The sequence below is a fragment of the Bombina bombina genome, chromosome 2 (genome assembly GCF_027579735.1).
Source record: "Bombina bombina isolate aBomBom1 chromosome 2, aBomBom1.pri, whole genome shotgun sequence".
In the NCBI taxonomy this organism is placed as follows: Eukaryota; Metazoa; Chordata; class Amphibia; order Anura; family Bombinatoridae; genus Bombina; species Bombina bombina.
Genome location: NC_069500.1, coordinates 1,083,300,188 through 1,083,324,495, shown reverse-complemented (window position 1 = coordinate 1,083,324,495; position 24,308 = coordinate 1,083,300,188). Strand labels below are relative to the sequence as shown.

At 40.1% G+C, this 24,308-nt stretch overlaps 1 protein-coding gene across 1 annotated transcript in view; it reads left to right on the top strand.

The window, feature by feature from the left end:
• The window catches only part of ZNF827 (zinc finger protein 827), a 577,489-nt gene that overhangs the window by 273,634 nt on the left and 279,547 nt on the right, over nucleotides 1-24,308 (top strand). Inside the window, exon 5 of the mRNA XM_053703710.1 lies at nucleotides 2,601-2,828. Coding sequence (XP_053559685.1) covers nucleotides 2,601-2,828 — 228 coding nt within the window. The remainder of the gene's footprint in view (nucleotides 1-2,600; nucleotides 2,829-24,308) is intronic.

The following is a 24,308-nucleotide window of genomic DNA, read 5'->3' as shown; positions in this document are numbered from 1 at the left end:
TATGGAATGTAACATATTCTATTTTCAGTCATCATAAAGAGTGCTGGTGTAGTTTATTGATCCATATGCTCTTAGTGCCCGGAATGTCTGATATATATATATATATATATATAAATCAGAAGGTATGTAAAGCACTGCTATTTTTGGTTCAGAGTCAAGAACTCAAGCACTGCTAATTGGCATGTTATAAAATAAAGCATACCTACTTGGTCTATAAGGGTATTTGCTTTTTGACGTACCCACTTGAAGGTCTGAGCTGCAGAATTAGATTTCATCAAAAGACCGCTAAAACCATGTAGCCTTTAACATTTTTTGACCAATAAAAGTGCATAGTAGCGGAAATGTTTATTTAAGATATTAAGAAAATGTGCAGATTATTAACCCCTTAACGACTGAGGACGTGCAGGGTACGTCCTCAGAAAAAAGGCAGTTAATGCCTGAGAACGTACCCTGCACGTCCTCAGTGTGGAAAGCAGCTGGAAGCGATCCTGCTCGCTTCCAGCTGCTTTCCGGTTATTGCAGTGATGCCTCGATATGGAGGCATCCTGCAATAACCTTTTTAAGTAATCCGGTGCAGAGAGAGCCACTCTGTGGCCCTCTCTGCACCGGAGATCGGTGGCTACCTGCGTTGGTGGGTGGGAGCCGGACCGGGAGGCGGGTGGCGGCCATCGATGGCCATGTGGATGTGAAGGGGGGCGGGATCGTGGGCGGGGGTGGCTGGGGGCGCGCACGGGAGGGTGGGGGCGGGCGCGTGCACGGGGAGGGAGCGGGTGGGAACCGCTACACTGCAGAAAATGTGAAAATAAAAAGATAAAAAATATTGAAAATGTAAATAATCAGCAAGGTGGTGGGGGTTTGTCTGTGGGGGGGGGGGGGGCGTGGGGGGGGGGGGCACGCTACACTACAGAAAAAAAAAAACAAAGAAAAAAAAAGCACTTTTTATTGTAAACTGGGTACTGGCAGACAGCTGCCAGTACCCAAGATGGCCCCCAATAAGGCAGAGGGGAGGGTTAGAGAGTGGTTTTGGGGGGGATCAGGGAGGTTGGGGGCTAAGGGGGGGATCCTACACAGTAGCATATGTAAATATGCTAAAAAAAAATTTCATTTTTTTTTTAAAACCCTTTTATTTTAGTACTGGCAGACTTTCTGCCAGTACTTAAGATGGCGGGGACAATTGTGGGGTGGGGGAGGGAAGGGAGCTGTTTGGGAGGGATCAGGGGGTGGGATGTGTCAGATGGGAGGCTGATCTCTACACTAAAGCTAAAATTAACCCTGCAAGCTCACTACAAACTCCCTAATTAACCCTTTCACTGCTAGCCATAATACACGTGTGAGGCGCAACAGGATTTAGTGGCCTTCTAATTACCAGAAAGCAACGCCAAAGTCATATATGTCTGCTATTTCTGAACAAAGGGGATCCCAGACAAGCATTTACAACCATTTGTGCCATAATTGCACAAGCTGTTTGTAAATGATTTCAGTGAGAAACCTAAAATTGTGAAACATTTTACGTTTTTTTTAATTTGATCGCATTTGGCGGTGAAATGGTGGCATGAAATATACCAAAATGTGCCTAGATCAATACTTGGGGTTGTCTACTACACTACACTAAAGCTAAAATTAACCCTACAAGCTCCCTAAAAGCTCCCTAATTAACCCCTTAACTGCTGGGCATGATACACTTGTGGTGCGCAGTGGCATTTAGCGGCCTTCTAATTACCAAAAAGCAACGCCAAAGCCATATATGTGTGCTATTTCTGAACAAAGGGGATCCCAGAGAAGAATTTACAACCATTTATGCCATAATTGCACAAGCTGTTTGTAAATGATTTCAGTGAGAAACCTAAAGTTTGTGAAAAAATTTGTGAAAAAGTGAACAATTTTTTGTATTTGATCGCATTTGGCGGTGAAATGGTGGTATGAAATATACCAAAATTGGCCTAGATCAATACTTTGGGATGTCTACTAAAAAAAAATATATACATGTCAAGGGATATTCAGGGATTCCTGAAAGATATCAGTGTTCTAATGTAACTAGCGCTAATTTTGGAAAAAAATGGTTTGGAAATAGCAAAGTGCTACTTGTATTTATGGCCCTATAACTTGCAAAAAAAGCAAAGAACATGTAAACATTGGGTATTTCTAAACTCAGGACAAAATTTAGAAACTATTTAGCATGGGTGTTTTTTGGTGGTTTTAGATATGTAACAGATTTTGGGGGTCAAAGTTAGAAAAAGTGTGTTTTTTTTCAATTTTTCCTCATATTTTATCATTTTTTTATAGTAAATTATAAGATATGATGAAAATAATGGTATATTTAGAAAGTCCATTTAATGGCGAGAAAAACGGTATATAATATGTGTGGATACAGTAAATGAGTAAGAAGAAAATTACAGCTAAACACAAACACCGCAAAAATGTAAAAATAGCCTTGGTCCCAAACGGACAGAAAATGGAAAAGTGCTCTGGTCACTAAGGGGTTAAAAAGGCAGACTATATTAGAATATATATATAATCTTCTATAGTAGATATACTGTATATGCATGCAACATCTACTGTTAACATACAGTGTCAATAGTAATTACATTTTATTTTTACAGCTGCAAATCAAAAAGAGCCATTGACCTTTACATTTAAAGTTAAAGAAGAACCTAGCGATGAAGAGCCTTCAAATTCCATGTCACCCCAGTCTGGTTACAGCCAGGAATTGGAGGCACGAATCTCAAGTACCCCTGATGGAGACTGCAAGTCACAAGATACAAAGCAGAACATACTAACACAGGATATCTCAGTCAAAGCTGCGTCAGAGCTCCTTATGAAGCTCTCAGGTAACCTATTTAAACATATGTAAAAATACAATAAATAAAAAAATTCATGGTTTAGATATATACCATTTGTTACACTTTCCGTTGTATTTCTATTATCAAATTTGCTTTTTTCAAGGGTGGATTTGATTTAAAGGGACATAAAACAGGTTGAGGTATGTGCATATCCTAAAAGGGCTAATCCATTAAAAATAGTTTGCCTCTAAAATTGTTTAAAAATTGCTGGCAAGTATTTCAAAATAATTTTTAAAAATAAGCAAAATGAATTTCATAGCTAAACTGCATGGAGCAGCCAACTTCACCCCCCTTATCAGTGTTTAGACACAGGCATTGTATTTCAACTGAGTTCACAACTTCTAGGCATGCTCCAGCAGATAATCCCTATGCATTTTTGCATTCTACCAAAACAACAATATAGATACAGCCATAGAAGGAAATGTGTGGGGGGAGTTAGAGCTTTACAATTCAGAAACTAAAAAGAAAGGGTTAAAGGGACAGTCAACCATAGAATTGTTATTGTTTTAAAAGATAGATAATCCCTTTATTACTCATTCCCCAGTTTTGCATAACCAACACAGTTATATTAATACACTTTTTACCTCTGTGATTACCTTGTATCTAGGAACCTTCTTCCAGCCCCCTTATCACATGACTGTGACTGTTTATTATCCATTGTCTTAAATTTAGCATTGTATTGTGCTAGATCTTAAATAACTTTCTGTGCCTGAACACAGTGTTATCTATATAGCCTACGTGTACTTTCTGTCTCTTTGTGTTGAAAAGAGATTTAAAAAGCATGTGATAAGAGGCAGCCCTCAAAGGCTTAGAAATTAGCATATGAGCCTACCTATGTTTAGTTTAAACTAAGAATACCAAGAGAAAAAAGCAAATTTGATGATAAAAGGAAATTGGAAAGTCGATTAAAATTAAAATTCCTATCTGAATAATGAAAGTTTAATTTATACTTGACTGTCCCTTTAATGGTGAGGCACTGCAGTATAAATTTGCAGGTAAAATAATTAAAGTACATATTATTATATTTTGTCTCTATCCCAACTTGTTTTATGTCCCTTTAAATCAGGATTTAAATCAAATGCAATAAGAATTGCAATAAAATTTAAATTAAAAAAAAACCAAAGGATCCATTTTAATTTAATTACATTAATAATGAAAGCAAAAGCAATTAAAGGGACACTCAATCAAAATTAAACTTTCATTATTCAGATAGAGCATGCCATTTTAAACAACTTTCCAATTTACTTCCATTAACTAAATGTGCACAGTCTTTTCATATTTAAACTTTTTCCTTCACCAGCTCCTACTGAGCATGTGCAAGAATAAATGTGTATGTTTTTGTGAATGGCTGATGGCTGTCACATGGTACGTGTATGCATTTGTGATTGGCTGATGGCTGTCACATAATACAGTGGGAGTGGAAAAAGACATAACTTTTAAAATTGTCAGAAAAAAAAATCTACTCATTTGAAGTTCAGACTAAGTGCTATTGCATTGTTTTGTTATCTTGCATTTGTTGATTATGCAAATCTACTGTTTTGACTGGTCCTTTAACTGTAGCACTCTCTAGAAGTTACAAAAGGATGTTTCTGGCCAACAGCCGGAACCTAACTTTTATATTTGACGGACTGCTGGAATCATCCAAGGAAAGACTTAAATAACTCGTCTTTAATAGAGGGGGTCCAAACCTCCGTAGTTACCTATTTTTTCTATCACACTGAATTCATGGGCTATTGAATGAAATCCACAACCTCAAGGCATCTGTTCATTGCAAACATGTTTAAAAATATTTTTAGTCTTTAACTGTTCTTACGGCTATACCAGATACAGCGTGAATATTCTCCTAGTGAGGAGATACAGTTAATTTTTTAAAGGGACATGAAACCCAAAATTTTTCGTTCATGATTCAGATAGAGAATACAATTTTAAACAACTTTCTAATTTACTCCTATTATCTCATTTGTTTCATTCTCTTGGTATCATTTGTGGAAGGAGCAGCAATGCACTACTTCTTTCTAACTGAACACATGGTTGAGCCAATCACAATCGATATATATATATATATATATATATATATATATATATATGCAGCCACCAATCAACAGCTAGAACCTAGGTTCTCTGCTGCTCCTGAGCTTGCTCTTTTAGCCAATTAGAGTCATGCAACACATTAATACTTTGATGCAAGCAATATCACTCTAGACGTTGCTATAGCTACCCCATAGCGGCCACAATTGTAGTTTAACTTTTTGGTTTTTGTATTTATGTTTTGATACATACGGGGTATGCATATTTGTTGTTGATTGACGATAGGCTAATAGGTTTATACGTCATGAATAGGGTCCAATTGGAACCATGCAACGTTTCAGGGTCTTGATACAAACAGATGACGTGGGAAGGCGTTGTCTCAAGCACCCATCGTGATAGGCAACAACCATCTTACTCACTGTCCTATCAGGTTCTTATATTAGGGACGTAAGGTTTATTCAGGACAATACAGCGTGTTGTCAGAAACCGCAATGAAATTAAAATAAAGAAATATAAAAGTCTTTTGATATACGATGCACCAGCTGGTAGTATCGGATCTACATATCAATACAGATACACAAGACAGGCTTATAAGAGGTACTGATCGTTTCGCTGATAAAATTAACAACGGCAGCTATTACTGCCACAGACGGCAGTTTCTCATGTCCTTGTTGTTTTATGCTATCTATGGTTGGTTTCGTTCTTTTTATTGTGTTCAGGTTACAAGTTTGTCACTGAATACATTAACGTGTTATAGGCACAGAAATAGAAGGGCTCCTTTCAAATAACTGACAGGTGTGACAACCTGCTGCTAATGAGGCGAAGGGTGTGCTGATTGGATTGTTCTCTGATTGCATGGGGAGGGATTATTCATACTTTGTTTGTGTAGCGTAGCCCTATATAAGGGTCAATTTGACAATATGTGTTTATGCCTGATGAAACGGTTATAACCTTGAAACGCGTTGCATTGTATCTGCACCATTTTCAGCATGAGTGTTTTTTAACTTGTTTTTATTGTTTTATTAAACAACTTTGAAAAAGTTTGGGCAGCAATTTTAAATATATATGTATATGACTATATACCTTTTATATTTATGTGCTAATAGGTGTATATACACATATTAACACATAAATATATGTGTATATAAGCATATACATATATATTTAATGGGAACACACAGTCCCCATAGACAGCAATGTAAAGGCACTTTTCAGTGCCGTTTTATTTTTCTAACACCGCACACCCGCCAACTTTCAGCCCTAAAAACAGCTTCTTGCATGTTATTTTATTAAAAAATAAAAATACTACAATTTTTATTTTTTTATTATACTACACACCACTGTGGGACATTTATCTGATCTCTGGTTAATTTTATGAGCGCTAACAAGCTTTTGGTTGCAATAACCAGTCACTTGTAATGGCTGGTTATTTATCACCCTCCCGTTTGCAGGCGCGCAATAAGTTATCGATCAACTTAGCAATCAAGCCTAATATGTGATAATACCTTCTAGACAGAAACATTTAAAAAATAATCTTACATAAACCTCTGGGAGATAATGACAATGTGAATGGATTAATTCCTTTACCAGAAAATTGAATATACAGCTTCATGCTACTCCTTATTGCAGGATGAATATCCTTTGGAATATATTGTACCTTAAATAGAAATTATATTTAGATACATTTTTCATCAAAAAAGCTTGCTAGTATTAATGCTTTTGGTGTTTTTGTTCCATGGTGCCACTGTCCTTGTGACCATAACTGTCAAACTATAGAGATTGGTTCATGTGTGTCCCTTTTAAAATGCTATGCTGGTGCTCTCTTGTTTTGATGATATTTAAATAATGCAGGAGCCGGACATCAAGAGATGATGCAACATTAAAGGGACATGGAACCCAAAATGTGTCTTTCATAATTTAGATGAAACATACAATTTTTAAAAAGTTTCCATTGTATTTATATTATCAAATTTGCTTCATACTCATGTTATTCTTTGTTGAAGAGATACCTAGACAGGTAGTGTACACATGCCTGGACAACTACATGACAGGAAAAAGTGCGGCCCTCTAGTGGTCTTACTAATGTATAACATTGTAGCAAAACTGCTGCCCTATAGTGCTGCAGACACGTGCACACTCCTGAGCTTACCTTTCTTCTTTTCAACAAAAGATACCAAGAATACAAAGAAAATGTAATAATAGAAGTAAATTGAAAAGTTGTTTAAAATTGTATGCTCTATTTAAATTATGAAAGAAAAAAAATTGGGTTTCAGAGTTGCAAAAAGTGCGTGAGTATGCTATCCTACATTGCCTGTTATAAAAAAAAAAAAGGAATATGAGCAGAGGGTGAAGAGAGGGGTACACTGTTAAAAAGGGAGAACTGAGGTCCGAGACTGAGACAGATCCTTAGGTTTATGCAATTATACTGCATTGAAGGCCTTTTTGTGTCCCTTTAATCACTACATCCATTAGACTAGAATACTGGTTTTCAAACCTGTACTCAGGCCTCTCTAACAGGCCACATTTTGAGAATATCTGAACTGGAGCACAAGTGAAATAATCAGCTGATTTGTAAACATTGTTATATTACCTGCTCTTACCCGAGGTAATCCTGAAAATCTGGCCTGTTGGGGAGGCCTAAAGACAGGTTTGAAAACCAGTGGCCTAGAATGTTTTTAAAATTACCCCCCTACGATTAGTACTGATTAATCCTTTAAAGAGTGTTGAGCTTGCAAAAATTGTTTCTCATTTGATGCTTCCATATAGATTTCATATGGTATTTCTATAATGGTCCATGGTGTAGTATATGGGTTGCTTGGTTCACCTATATATTTTGTATTGATGAATTTCTTGCATTGCATAAGATTTAGTTCATCATCAGATTTAGAGGTTTAATGAGGTACCTATTTCTTTATCTGAAAGTTTTCTCTAGTGATACATTTGTGGAGACTGATTGTTAGAATAAGTTTCTCATTAATTCTCTGAGTCTCTTACGGCTAGATTTAGAGTTTTGTCGGTAAGGACCCGCGTATCTAACGCTGGCTTTTTTCTGGCCGCACCATTAAAATAACTCTGGTATTGAGAGTCCACAGAATGGCTGCGTTAGGCTCCAAAAAAGGAGCGTAGAGCATATTTAACGCAACTTCAACTCTCGATACCAGAGTTGCTTACGGACGCGGCCAGCCTCAAAAACGTGCTCGTGCACGATTCCCCCATAGGAAACAATGGGGCTGTTTGAGCTGAAAAAAAACCTAACACCTGCAAAAAAGGCGCGTTCAGCTCCTAACGCAGCCCCATTGTTTCCTATGGGGAAACACTTCCTACGTCTGCACCTAACACTCTAACATGTACCCCGAGTCTAAACACCCCTAACCTTACACTTATTAACCCCTATTCTGCCGCCCCCGCTATCGCTGACCCCTGTATATTATTTTTAACCCCTAATCTGCCGCTCCGTAAACCGCCGCTACTTACATTATCCCTATGTACCCCTAATCTGCTGCCCCTAACACCGCCGACCCCTATATTATATTTATTAACCCCTAATCTGCCCCCCACAACGTCGCCTCCACCTGCCTACACTTATTAACCCCTAATCTGCCGAGCGGACCGCACCACTATTATTATAAAATTATTAACCCCTAATCCGTCTCACTAACCCTATAATAAATAGTATTACCCCCTAATCTGCCCTCCCTAACATCGCCGACACCTAACTTCAATTATTAACCCCTAAAGCTAAGTCTAACCCTAACACTAACACCCCCCTAAGTTAAATATAATTTTAATCTAACGAAATTAATTAACTCTTATTATATAAATTATTCCTATTTAAAGCTAAATACTTACCTGTAAAATAAATCCTAAGATAGCTACAATATAAATTATAATGCTATTATAGCTATTTTAAGATTTATATTTATTTTACAGGTAACTTTGTATTTATTTTAACCAGGTACAATAGCTATTAAATAGTTAAGAACTATTTAATAGCTAAAATAATTACAAATTTACCTGTAAAATAAATCCTAACCGGGGGGCGGAGCCAACATTCAACTTGAACAGACATACAGTGCTGGAGCTCCAGCTAATAATACAAATTATTCCTATTATATATAACCTAACCCATGCCACAAGAGATGTACACATTCTAATTAAGCCCTGCAACAGTTGAGGAACTGCTGGGCTGGTTGAGTGCAGGCTTAGTTATGTGAAGAGGAGCGAAACTTGGTGATGCAGATTGGGGCCTAGTCAGACCCAGGGCTTTCCAAGAAAGAAGCGTGCCTTGCAGCTTACATAGCAGGACGGCAATAAGAGTGCCCCGGATCGTCCCTATAGAGAAGTGGCTAATGGGATACAAGGCTCCTAGGAATATGGCAGGACTTCCCATGACATTACAAGGCTTATTTGAGGATTTTGAGGACTGGATGTGCCGAAGGTTCGACCGCCTCCATTCTATTATGGCGGACATACACACAGAGGTCGGTAATGCTGATCCGGAGGTGGCACCACATGCAGCTTCTTACGCACAGTGTAGCGATGTACAGGAGGAGGTAATACAACCCCCGGCTGTCCCTGTGCGCTTTTCATTTGCAGCTCTATCTCGGAGCCAGGGAGATAAGAGCGGTTTCCCGAAAGGGGAAGGTGAGCATCTCAGTGCTATGAAGGTAAATTGTTTATTTGGCACTGCGGGGCACATTATGGGTGAGAGGCAAACCACAGGAAGCTCCATTGTTGAGACGGAGCTCCATGACTACCCAGATATGCCGGAAGATTCTATGGGTGGACCTATCTACGACAGAGGTACATTAAAGATTTGGGAACCAGGGGACTTCTTGCCAATACTTAGCGATGCCTCCTCTGTCGGTGCCTTCATGATACAGAAGCGGCGCCTTCAGAGTCCTGTGATTTTGGGCCTTCCCTGCTTCCCTGAACTATCAGTAAACAAAAAGGGACAACGACCCTTAATGCCTGAGAGGAGTAAACAGGGAATCGGCTAACACTGTGTTCGATATATATATGCAGTCGTGCATCTCAGTACTGCAACATGTTTGAGTTCTGGTAAATGTGGTCCGCTATGAAGGCCCTAAGGCCTGACATATGGATTTACAGTGTGCTCTTGTGCTAAATATAATACATTACATGTTCCCTTAGAGACGCACTATATGTACCCATATAGGATATTTTTTTTTGACACTTAACATATATATGTCCAACTGTTCCGCAGGTCCTAACTCAGTCTTGGACAAGTATATTCTCAGAACCAACTTTGTATATACTATGATGCCTACCCTGTTAAAGAACATTCACGTTGTTTCACTAATTTTGTTATGTATGCATGTGGTTTTGTGTTGTCTCTAGACAATTCCTAATTTACGTATTGTGTATATCCATATAAATTTCTTTGACACCTAACATATATAAGACCAACTGTTTTGCAGTACCCAGGTTAGACTTGGACAAGTATATTTTCAGGACCAGCCTTCCATACCCTGTGATGCTTATCCAGTTCATTATGTACACATGTGCTACTGTGATGTCTTTGGACAATTTATAGTTTTATTTCTCCAACATAGGTGTGTCCGGTCCACGGCATCATCCTTACTTGTGGGATATTCTCTTCCCCAACAGGAAATGGCAAAGAGCCCAGCAAAGCTGGTCACATGATCCCTCCTAGGCTCCGCCTACCCCAGTCATTCTCTTTGCCGTTGTACAGGCAACATCTCCACGGAGATGGCTTAGAGTTTTTTAGTGTTTAACTGTAGTTTTTATTATTCAATCAAGAGTTTGTTATTTTAAAATAGTGCTGGTATGTACTATTTACTCTGAAACAGAAAAGAGATGAAGATTTCTGTTTGTATGAGGAAAATGATTTTAGCAACCGTTACTAAAATCCATGGCTGTTCCACACAGGACTGTTGAGAGGAATTAACTTCAGTTGGGGGAACAGTGAGCAGTCTTTTGCTGCTTGAGGTATGACACATTCTAACAAGACGATGTAATGCTGGAAGCTGTCATTTTCCCTATGGGATCCGGTAAGCCATTTTTATTCACACAGTAAATAAGGGCTTCACAAGGGCTTATTAAGACTGTAGACATTTTCTGGGCTAAATCGATCATATTTACACATATTTAGCCTTGAGGAATCATTTAATCTGGGTATTTTTTGTAAAATAATATCGGCAGGCACTGTTTTAGACACTTTATTCTATTGGGGCTTTCCCTAATCATAGTCAGAGCCTCATTTTCGCGCCGGTATGGCGCACTTGTTTTTGAGAACAGCATGACATGCAGCTGCATGTGTGTGGAGCTCTGATACATAGAAAAGTCTTTCTGAAGGCATTATTTGGTATCGTATTCCCCTTTGGGCTTGGTTGGGTCTCAGCAAAGCAGATTCCAGGGACTGTAAAGGGGTTAAATATAAAAACGGCTCCGGTTCCGTTATTTTAAGGGTTAAAGCTTCCAAATTTGGTGTGCAATACTTTTAAGGCTTTAAGACACTGTGGTGAAATTTTGGTGAATTTTGAACAATTCCTTCATACTTTTTCGCAATTGCAGTAATAAAGTGTGTTCAGTTTAAAATTTAAAGTGACAGTAACGGTTTTATTTTAAAACGTTTTTTGTGCTTTGTTATCAAGTTTATGCCTGTTTAACATGTCTGAACTACCAGATAGATTGTGTTCTGACTGTGGGGAAGCCAAGGTTCCTTCTCATTTAAATAGATGTGATTTATGTCATAAAAAATTTAGTAAAAATGATGCCCAAGATGATTCCTCAAGTGAGGGGAGTAAGCATGGTACTGCATCATCCCCTCCTTCGTATACACCAGTTTTGCCCATACAGGAGGCCCCTAGTACATCTAGCGCGCCAATACTCCTTACTATGCAACAATTAACGGCTGTAATGGATAATTCTATCAAAAACATTTTAGCCAATATGCCCACTTATCAGCGAAAGCGCGACTGCTCTGTTTTAGAAAATACTGAAGAGCATGAGGACGCTGATGATATTGTTTCTGAAGGGCCCCTACACCAGTCTGAGGGGGCCAGGGAGGTTTTGTCTGAGGGAGAAATTTCAGATTCAGGAAAAATTTCTCAACAAGCTGAACCTGATGTGATTACTTTTAAATTTAAGTTGGAACATCTCCGCGCTCTGCTTAAGGAGGTGTTATCCAATTTGGATGATTGTGATTATCTGGTCATTCCAGAAACACTATGCAAAATGGACAAGTTCCTAGAGGCCCCGGGGCCCCCCGAAACTTTTCCTATACTCAAGCGGGTGGCGTACATTGTTAATAAAGAATGGGACAGGCCCGGTGTACCTTTCGTACCTCCCCCCATATTTAAAAAATTGTTTCCTATAGTCGACCCCAGAAAGGACTTATGGCAGACAGTCCCCAAGGTCGAGGGGGCGGTTTCTACTCTAAACAAGCGCACCACTATACCCATAGAAGATAGTTGTGCTTTCCAAGATCCTATGGATAAAAAATTAGAAGGTTTGCTAAAAAAGATGTTTGTTCAGCAAGGTTACCTTCTACAACCAATTGCATGCATTGTCCCTGTCACTACAGCCGCGTGTTTCTGGTGCGATGAGCTAGAAAAGGCGATTATTAGTAATTCTTCTTCTTATGAGGAGATTATGGACAGAATTCGTGCTCTTAAATTGGCTAATTCTTTCACCCTAGACGCCACCTTGCAATTGGCTAGGTTAGCGGCGAAAAATTCTGGGTTTGCTATTGTGGCGCGCAGAGCGCTTTGGTTAAAATCTTGGTCAGCGGATGCGTCTTCCAAGAACAAATTGTTTGACATTCCTTTCAAGGGGAAAACACTGTTTGGCCCTGACTTGAAAGAGTTTATCTCTGATATCACTGGGGGCAAGGGCCACGCCCTTCCTCAGAATAGGTCTTTCAAGGCCAAAAATAAACCTAATTTTCGTCCCTTTCGCAGAAACGGACCAGCCCCAAGTGCTACGTCCTCTAAGCAGGAGGGTAATGCTTCTCAAGCCAATCCAGCCTGGAGACCAAGGCAAGGCTGGAACAAAGGAAAGCAGGCCAAGAAACCTGCCACTGCTCCCAAGACAGCATGAGATGCGGGCCCCCGATCCGGGACCGGATTTGGTGGGGGGCAGACTCTCTCTCTTCACTCAGGCTTGGGCAAGAGATGTTCTGGATCCTTGGGCGCTAGAAATAGTCTTCCAAGGTTATCTTCTGGAAGTGATTCTTCCTGTTCCATTAAAAGAACGAGGGATGGGGTTCTACTCCAATCTGTTCGTAGTTCCCAAAAAAGAGGGAACGTTCAGACCAATCTTAGATCTCAAGATCCTAAACAAGTTTCTCAAGGTTCCATCGTCCAAAATGGAAACCATTCGAACAATCCTTCCATCCAGGAAGGTCAATTCTTGACCACGGTGGATTTAAAGGATGCGTATCTACATATTCCTGTCCACAAGGAACATCATCGGTTCCTAAGGTTCGCATTCCTGGACAAGCATTACCAGTTTGTGGCGCTTCCTTTCGGATTAGCCACTGTTCCAAGGATTTTCACAAAGGTACTAGTGTCCCTTCTGGCGGTGCTAAGACCAAGGGGCATTGCTGTAGTACCTTACTTGGACGACATTCTGATTCAAGCGTCGTCCCTTCCTCTAGCAAAGGCTCACACGGACATAGTCCTGGCCTTTCTCAGATCTCACGGATGGAAAGTGAACGTGGAAAAGAGTTCTCTATCTCCGTCGACAAGAGTTCCCTTCTTGGGAACAATAATAGACTCCTTAGAAATGAGGATTTTTCTGTCAGAGACCAGAAAAACAAAACTTCTAAACTCTTGTCGGATACTTCCTTCCGTTCCTCTTCCTTCCATAGCGCAGTGCATGGAAGTGATAGGTTTGATGGTAGCGGCAATGGACATAGTTCCTTTTGCGCGCATTCATCTAAGACCATTTCAATTGTGTATGCTCAGTCAGTGGAATGGGGACTATACAGACTTGTCTCCGAAGATACAAGTAAATCAGAGGACCAGAGACTCACTCCGTTGGTGGCTGTCCCTGGACAACCTGTCACAAGGGGTGACCTCCCGCAGACCAGAGTGGGTCATTGTCACGACCGACGCCAGTCTGATGGGCTGGGGCGCGGTCTGGGGATCCCTGAAAGCTCAGGGTCTTTGGTCTCGGGAAGAATCTCTTCTACCGATAAATATTCTGGAACTGAGAGCGATATTCAATGCTCTCAAGGCTTGGCCTCAGCTAGCGAGGGCCAAGTTCATACGGTTTCAATCAGACAACATGACGACTGTTGCGTACATCAACCATCAGGGGGGAACAAGGAGTTCCCTGGCGATGGAAGAAGTGACCAAAATCATTCAATGGGCGGAGACTCGCTCCTGCCACCTGTCTGCAATCCACATCCCAGGAGTGGAAACTTGGGAAGCGGATTTTCTGAGTCGTCAGACATTGCATCCGGGGGTGTGGGAACTCCATCCGGAAATCTTTGCCCAAATCACTCAACTGTGGGGCATTCCAGACATGGATCTGATGGCCTCTCGTCAGAACTTCAAGGTTCCTTGCTACGGGTCCAGATCCAGGGATCCCAAGGCGACTCTAGTAGATGCACTAGTAGCACCTTGGACCTTCAACCTAGCTTATGTATTCCCGCCGTTTCCTCTCATCCCCAGGCTGGTAGCCAGGATCAATCAGGAGAGGGCGTAGGTGATCTTGATAGCTCCTGCGTGGCCACGCAGGACTTGGTAGGCAGATCTGGTGAATATGTCATCGGCTCCACCATGGAAGCTACCTTTGAGACGAGACCTTCTTGTTCAAGGTCCGTTCGAACATCCGAATCTGGTCCTACTCCAGCTGACTGCTTGGAGATTGAACGCTTGATCTTATCAAAGCGAGGGTTCTCAGATTCTGTTATTGATACTCTTGTTCAGGCCAGAAAGCCTGTAACTAGAAAAATTTACCACAAAATATGGAAAAAATATATCTGTTGGTGTGAATCTAAAGGATTCCCTTGGGACAAGGTAAAGATTCCTAGGATTCTATCCTTTCTTCAAGAAGGATTGGAGAAAGGATTATCTGCAAGTTCCTTGAAGGGACAGATTTCTGCCTTGTCTGTGTTACTTCACAAAGAGCTGGCAGCTGTGCCAGATGTTCAAGCCTTTGTTCAGGCTCTGGTTAGAATCAAGCCTGTTTACAAACCTTTGACTCCTCCTTGGAGTCTCAACTTAGTTCTTTCAGTTCTTCAGGGGGTTCCGTTTGAACCCTTACATTCCGTTGATATTAAGTTATTATCTTGGAAAGTTTTGTTTTTGGCTGCAATTTCTTCCGCTAGAAGAGTTTCAGAATTATCTGCTCTGCAGTGTTCTCCTCCTTATCTGGTGTTCCATGCAGATAAGGTGGTTTTACGTACTAAACCTGGTTTTCTTCCAAAAGTTGTTTCTAACAAAAACATTAACCAGGCGATAGTCGTGCCTTCTTTGTGTCCGAAACCAGTTTCGAAGAAGGAACGTTTGTTGCACAATTTGGATGTTGTTCGCGCTCTAAAATTCTATTTAGATGCTACAAAGGATTTTAGACAAACATCTTCCTTGTTTGTTGTTTATTCTGGTAACAGGAGAGGTTAAAAAGCAACTTCTACCTCTCTCTCTTTTTGGATTAAAAGCATCATCAGATTGGCTTACGAGACTGCCGGACGGCAGCCTCCTGAAAGAATCACAGCTCATTCCACTAGGGCTGTGGCTTCCACATGGGCCTTCAAAAACGAGGCTTCTGTTGATCAGATATGTAGGGCAGCGACTTGGTCTTCACTGCACACTTTTACCAAATTTTACAAGTTTGATACTTTTGCTTCTTCTGAGGCTATTTTTTGGGAGAAAGGTTTTGCAAGCCGTGGTGCCTTCCATTTAGGTGACCTGATTTGCTCCCTCCCTTCATCCGTGTCCTAAAGCTTTGGTATTGGTTCCCACAAGTAAGGATGACGCCGTGGACCGGACACACCTATGTTGGAGAAAACAGAATTTATGTTTACCTGATAAATTACTTTCTCCAACGGTGTGTCCGGTCCACGGCCCGCCCTGGTTTTTTAATCAGGTCTGATAATTTATTTTCTTTAACTACAGTCACCACGGTATCATATGGTTTCTCCTATGCAAATATTCCTCCTTAACGTCGGTCGAATGACTGGGGTAGGCGGAGCCTAGGAGGGATCATGTGACCAGCTTTGCTGGGCTCTTTGCCATTTCCTGTTGGGGAAGAGAATATCCCACAAGTAAGGATGACGCCGTGGACCGGACACACCGTTGGAGAAAGTAATTTATCAGGTAAACATAAATTCTGTTTTTTGATTAGGCTTGATTCTGTCACAATAAGAAGCAACTACCAGCCTAGGCAACATGTCTTAGAGAACTGTATGAAATTTCCTACGTCTATGAGTGGGGTCTCCTTTATTAGTTGTGGGAAGTACATAAATTTATTACATAGTCTGAATGGGGATGATTCCCTTATAGGGTCTATACCCTTGGGGTTATCTCTGCTACAATATTCTTGCTGATGTGTCTGAGGGAGGATTGGACATGCTCAACAACTAAGAGACATAGCTCCTTCTGCCATACACGTATAGTATTGGTGCTAGTAAAATATAATGGGACAGACCTTTTGTATAGGATAGAGTGTTGCCCCGCCCTATGTGTATTTGTTGGGTTAATGTCTCCGGTAAATCTGTCCTATTGTTTTGCTTTCCCGACCTATACTCTTTAATAATCCTTGATGGTGTCTCAGGGGTCCGCGGCCGGGATCCCTGAGTCCACTATATCTATAGAGTTTTGGGTGTAGGGGAGCTCATCTTTGTTAACCTTGGCTGGAGAATTTTGGAGGGTACACATACTAAAATACACTTCCTCATACATACACCAGTCCCAGTATGGCCCCTCCTAAAAACCTTTATTATTCCATATAAACAGCACATATCCATAGAACCATGCACACTGCCTTTTGTCTGTATGGACTAGAATATTCCTTCACAGCTAGCATGTACCACAGTACATATTATCTTGCTTAGCTGCTTATTTGTTGAACCTTGAATACACTCTTACTAGCGGGGGGTAAGTTGATGAGGTGAAACTATGTCTGAGTGTTATATCTCTTTTAAACTAGCTCCTGGCAACGCATAGATGTACAGCAGAGGGAGACGCCTATAGCAATGCATTGTTAACTTGACTCAGCTTACATCATACAGAACAATGAGTCTCACTTAACCACTACCCTCATGTTCAGCTTCATATGAAGTTAAATTGCTTTACTAATATTCTATGTTTTCTAGTGCACTCAGAATATGCTACCTATTGCATAGTTATCACATAGGCCTCTAGAAACCCCTTAAATATATACTAAAGCCTATTGAGACTTCAGAGTGTACTGTATATTTTTGAGTAGGCGTTCAGAATACGTCATAACTGGATTGCTTCCCTGTTTACTGTGTGGGTTAACAGTTTGTGGTGTATGACTATGTAAATTAGCAATAGAAGGATATATTATTTTCGGCCTACCCTCCACACCCCCACCACTTTTTTGCGGTTAGGGATGACTCCCTTTCTCTCCGCTTACCCTTTTGACAGAGTTTAGTAGTCTCTGTCCAACCTGTAGAGCCATGACTTAGTTTTTCCCTACATTTTTGCAAAATGGCTCCCCGGGTTCAAATACAGGAAAATCAATTTTGTTTGCGTTTGCCTGTTTCCCTGAAGTTTATCCAAGATAATAGTCTTAAAAATGCCTCTGTTTTAATAAATGCTCAGTGTTAATGGGTTATTGGCTTCAAATAACAACTCTATTATGCTTCTCTATTTTGATATTGTATGTTCATTTCACAATTTGTATTTATCCCATATACGCTGAAACTGCAATTTTTACTATTATCTCCATTAACATGTCCTCAATTGCTTTGTTTAACTTCTGGTCCCTCGATTGGACCTGTTTGTCTGAGGACTTTGCGAACCTACAAGATTTAAAAAATGAGGTGCCTAAAGTGTTATGTCTTGTCAGTATAATGTATGTTGTGAACTGTAACCTGTTGATGAGACTGTTGTGTATATGCTATTTTAACCTCAATAAAAATTATTTAAAAAAATAAATAAATAAATAAATCCTAACCTAAGTTACAATTAAACCTAACACTACACTATCAATAAATAAATTAAATAAAATACCTATAATTATCTACAATTAAACCTAACACTACACTATCAATAAATAAATTAAATACAATTCCTACAAATAAATACAATGAAATAAACTAACCAAAGTACAAAAAATAAAAAAGAACTAAGTTACAAAAAATAAAAAAATATTTACAAACATTAGAAATATATTGCAACAATTTTAAACTAATTACACCTACTCTAAGCCCCCTAATAAAATAACAAAGCCCCCCAAAATAAAAAAATGCCCTACCCTATTCTAAATTACTAAAGTTCAAAGTTCTTTTACCTTACCAGCCCTGAACAGGGTCCTTTGCGGGGCATGCCCCAAGAAGTTCAGCTCTTTTGCCTGTAAAAAAAAACATACAATCCCCCCCCCCCCAACATTACTACCCACCACCCACATACCCCTAATCTAACCCAAACCCCCCTTAAATAAACCTAACACTAAGCCCCTGAAGATCTCCCTACCTTGAGTCGTCTTCACCCAGCCGAGCCAAATTCTTCATCCAAGCGGAGCAAGAAGAGGTCCTCCATCCGGTAGAAGTCTTCATCCAAGCGGGGCAGAAGAGGTCTTCCATACGATTGAAGTCTTCATCCAAGCGGCATCTTCTATCGTCATCCATCCGGAGCGGAGCGGCAGCATCCTGAAGACCTCTGACGCGGAACATCCATCCTGGCCGACGACTGAACGACGAATGACGGTTCCTTTAAATGACGTCATCCAAGATGGCGTCCCTCGAATTCCGATTGGCTGATAGGATTCTATCAGCCAATCGGAATTAAGGTAGGAAAATTCTGATTGGCTGATGGAATCAGCCAATCAGAATCAAGTTCAATCCGATTGGCTGATCCAATCAGCCAGATTGAGCTCACATTCTATTGGCTGATCGGAACAACCAATAGAATGCGAGCTCAATCTGATTGGCTGATTGGATCAGCCAATCGGATTGAACTTGATTCTGATTGGCTGATTCCATCAGCCAATCAGAATATTCCTACCTTAATTCCGATTGGCTGATAGAATCCTATCAGCCAATCGGAATTTGAGGGACGCCATCTTGGATGACGTCATTTAAAGGAACCGTCATTCGTCGTTCAGTCGTCGGCCAGGATGGATGTTCCGCGTCGGAGGTCTTCAGGATGCTGCCGCTCCGCTCCGGATGGATGACGATAGAAGATGCCGCTTGGATGAAGACTTCAATCGGATGGAAGACCTCTTCTGCCCCGCTTGGATGAAGACTTCTACCGGATGGAGGACCTCTTCTTGCTCCGCTTGGATGAAGAATTTGGCTCGGCTGGGTGAAGACAACTCAAGGTAGGAAGATCTTCAGGGGCTTAGTGTTAGGTTTATTTAAGGGGGGTTTGGGTTAGATTAGGGGTATGTGGGTGGTGGGTTGTAATGTTGGGGGGGGTATTGTATGTTTTTTTTTACAGGCAAAAGAGCTGAACTTCTTGGGGCATGCCCCGCAAAGGGCCCTGTTCAGGGCTGGTAAGGTAAAAGAGCTTTGAACTTTAGTAATTTAGAATAGGGTAGGGCATTTTTTTATTTTGGGGGGCTTTGTTATTTTATTAGGGGGCTTAGAGTAGGTGTAATTAGTTTAAAATTGTTGCAATATATTTCTAATGTTTGTAAATATTTTTTTATTTTTTGTAACTTAGTTTATTTCATTGTATTTATTTGTAGGAATTGTATTTAATTTATTTATTGATAGTGTAGTGTTAGGTTTAATTGTAGATAATTATAGGTATTTTATTTAATTTATTTATTGATAGTGTAGTGTTAGGTTTAATTGTAACTTAGGTTAGGATTTATTTTACAGGTAAATTTGTAATTATTTTAACTATTTTAGCTATTAAATTGTTCTTAACTATTTAATAGCTATTGTACCTGGTTAAAATAAATACAAAGTTACCTGTAAAATAAATATTAATCCTAAAATAGCTATAATATCATTATAATTTATATTGTAGCTATATTAGGATTTATTTTACAAGTAAGTATTTAGCTTTAAATAGGAATAATTTATTTAAGAAGAGTTAATTAATTTCGTTAGATTAAAATTATATTTAATATAGGGAGGTGTTGGTGTTAGGCTTAGACTTAGCTTTAGGGGTTAATACATTTATTAGAATAGCGGTGAGCTCCAGTCGGCAGATTAGGGGTTAATAATTGAAGTAAGGTGTCGGCGATGTTAGGGAGGGCAGATTAGGGGTTAATACTATTTATTATAGGGTTAGTGAGGCGGATTAGGGGTTAATAACTTTATAATAGTAGCGGTGCGGTCCGCTCGGCAGATTAGGGGTTAATAAGTGTAGGCAGGTGGAGGCGACGTTGTGGGGGGCAGGTTAGGGGTTAAAAATATAATATAGGGTCGGCGGTGTTAGGGGCAGCAGATTAGGGGTACATAGCTATAATGTAGCTGGCGGCTCTTTGCGGTCGGCAGATTAGGGGTTAATTATTGTAGGTAGCTGGCTGCGACGTTGTGGGGGGCAGGTTAGGGGTTAATAAATATAATATAGGGGACGGCGGTGTTAGGGGCAGCAGATTAGGGGTACATAAGTATAACGTAGGTGGCGGTCGGCAGATTAGGGGTTAAAAAAATTTAATCCAGTGTCGGCGATGTGGGGGGGCCTCGGTTTAGGGGTACATAGGTAGTTTATGGGTGTTAGTGTACTTTAGAGCACAGTAGTTAAGAGCTTTATAAACCGGCGTTAGCCCAGAAAGCTCTTAACTACTGACTTTTTTCTGCGGCTGGAGTTTTGTCGTTAGATTTCTAACGCTCACTTCAGCCACGACTCTAAATACCGGAGTTAGAAAGATCCCATTGAAAAGATAGGATACGCAATTGATGTAAGGGGATCTGCGGTATGGAAAAGTCGCGGCTGAAAAGTGAGCGTTAGACCCTTTTTTGACTGACTCCAAATACCGGCGGTAGCCTAAAACCAGCGTTAGGAGCCTCTAACGCTGGTTTTAACAGCTACCGCCAAACTCCAAATCTAGGCCTTAGTTTTGGTCCTTAGAAATTACTTATAACAGTGGTGCTGTGGTGCTGTTATATTCTGGATGCTCAAAACCAGATGAAAATGAGACTTCCGGCGAAAGTGGATCCCTCACAGCACGGTGCCCTAAGCTCAGCGTTCACTGTGGGCAGAAAGAACGCTATCCACGAGTGAGACCTCCTTTTGGCTGTACCTAACTGCAGCTTGTAGGCATTATTCTGGGGGACTTATCCCAGACCTCAGCCGAAGTCTGCAAAGCGGATACGCTACTGCCCGTGCAAGGGACATTGTTCGAGGATCGTCTGAAAGAAGCAGAGGCACGTCAGCCAGCTAAGGGTACTCCTACGATACAGCCTCTCATGTGAACTTACCGCTGGGAGAACGCCCAGACACTTCAAGAAGAAGGAACCCTGTGCCCTCCTGGTAGGGCGTAACAGGTCAGCATCGTTTGGACCGGAACAGTAACCGGCCGGTGGGGGTGGCGCGGCTGCGGTGCGATCCGTTTGTGCCACTCCTTACGGGCTGGTCTGTTTCTGGGACTGTTGGGGCCGTGCCGGTTTCATTGACGGCAGAGTAAGACGCAACACAGTGCTTAAGAGGCGTTACTCCTGCAGTGGTTCCAAACATCTGAAGGACCTCGGCATATCAGAAACCATATTGGAGCGTGGTATAGGTATCGTATGAGACAATTTACCCTCAAGTGGCACAGACGGTCTTCCTTTGCACAAGCATGTTTTATCTTATAATTTGAAATGGAGTCTTATGGAGTCATATGGACCTAGCTGAGAGTTATTCCCCTATTTAGTTTATCTAAAAGCTGGCATACAGACTGTTTGCTATTTTCGAAGATTTGGGGAGAGATGGAGCTTGAAAGAAAGAGGAAATAACTTTTGTGGGGAAATTTTTTTTTTTAGAGAAAATTAGAAAGAAATAACTATCCCTCACGGGCGTCCCTTTAAGCTCTCCTATTTGGATTGTCTTTATTTTCTGAAAGATCCTAGAGGAGGGAAGAAAAAAAAAAAAAGAAAAGAAAGGATAAACTTTTTCTCTTGAGCATGATATCTGAAATAATACCTGAGCTGTGTTAAAAAGGGAGAAGAAAAGAAAAAGAGTTAAAGAAGCTGGGGACTTGAATAAGTGATTGTCTCACTTCTCTGGGGAGCTTCAAGATGATTCCTTAATTTTTTGTGTGTTTCTAATATTTACTGGACTGTGTCTCCATTTAAGGGGACAAAAAATTTAATAGAACTGCCAACCAGTAAGATATATATCCACAAGGGTATAATATTATATTGCTTCGCCCTAGCTCTTTGTTTGATTCTCTTGATTGCCTTTGAGTGCTATCTCTTGAGTGCTATATGTTATTCTTTCCTTGTATATTCTACACTGTATCAGTATCTATCAGACCTAGTAGCTACAGTGAGATACTGCTTATATTGCTGTGTGTTTTGTATATTATGCTGAATAGCTCCTACTGTATCTCTCATTGTGCAGGCATTATTCACACAACTCAGATCTAATTCTGAGTATACATCTCTAATTTAAACACTAGTCCCCCCAATAGAGTGAAGGAAGGGGGGGGGGGGGGAAACATCTATAGAGGCAATAGATTCTAGCTGATTGATCAGTTAGTAAATTTACACTTCCACACTAAATTCACGATATTCACCACTTAAAGTTCACATTCCCCGCTGCTCATACTATTTTGCTCACTTATAAGCAGAAGTAATCTGCTGGACACACATAGTTTTGAATTTCAATTATTTACCTTTGGGTTTTTGTTTTATTATCTCACTGCACTATACACAGATAGGTTATTTTGTTTTTTTCTCTATATTTCACATGGAAAAATATTGTACACAATTTTCTAAAATGCCTGCCAAGCCTAGGGAAAAGAAAAATAATAAGGGGGCTGACCTGAGCTCTGACTCTAGTGAAATGTTATCCATATCTACTGATAATCAGACATTACTGGTACAGATGAGCAATCTTTTTTCACCGCAGTTTGACATAATTAAGAAGGAGTTGAATGGTATATCTAGTGAACTTAATACTCTTAATCAAGAAGTTAAACAATTTGCTACCAGGATAGCGGAAGCAGAGGATAGGATATCTGTCCTCGAGGACATGGTTAATAAGCAAGAAACTATGTTAGTTAAACAACAGTCCATAATTCAGAACATGGAAGCTCGTCTGGAGGATCAAGAGGATCGCTCCAGGCGTAATAATATTAGAATCTTAGGCATACCCAAAACTCCAGATTATGAAAACCTGATTGAATTTACCTCCCTAACGCTGCCTCAAGCTTTAGGGTTTCCTCCACATGTTTTACCACTATCTATCGAAAGGGCACATAGAATAGGGCCAAAAAAAACCTATGAAAATGGTCTTATAAGAAATAGGACATGTATATTCAAATTACTTAAGTTTCAAGATAAAGTGGAAATGCTGAGATTGTACAGAAAATTTGATACTTTTACTATTAACGATAAAAAAGTCATGTTATTTCAAGATTTCTCCAATGAGACTGTCCTTAAAAGAAAAGCTATGTCCCCCATATGCACGACTATGATAAATAAAGGTATTAAGGCTCGTATGATATACCCTGCTAAGATCATAGTGGAGAATAATGGTAACAAACTGGTGTTTACTGAACCTTATAAAGCAAAAGAATACATTGACTCTAGGGGTCACTAAGGGAGATAGTAACTCTCAGAGTATAGGTACCATCATATACATATTGTGATGACGTTGATGATAGTGATTAAGTATTTATTTTATTTATCTCTCTCTCCTTCTCCTGCCTTTCCTCTTCCCCCTTTTTTTTTTTTTCTTTTTTTTCTTTTTTTTTCTCTTTCTCTCTCTCTCTCTCTGCTCTCCACCCCAATCTTGGCTCCACATCCGGGATAGATAGATACATAGATGGATCTTTCCATATTATGTACAGATAGTGATTAATAGAAGAAGGAAAGGTTTCATTAAGGCTTCTTCCCAGGTTTTTGTTTTTAAAGCAAGGATAAAACTAAATCATAGGCCTAAATATCATATTATCAAAAATACTATTTTAACTTTGTATCATGACTGATTCGATGGAAAATTTTAAAATTCTCTCATGGAACGTAGGGGGTATCACCAACCCAATGAAGCGCAAAATAATAATTAAGACTTTAGGTCGTCAGGAACCTAGTATAGTATTTCTACAAGAAACTTATTTAAGAGATAATGAGATATCTAAATTAAGATCTAGATGGAT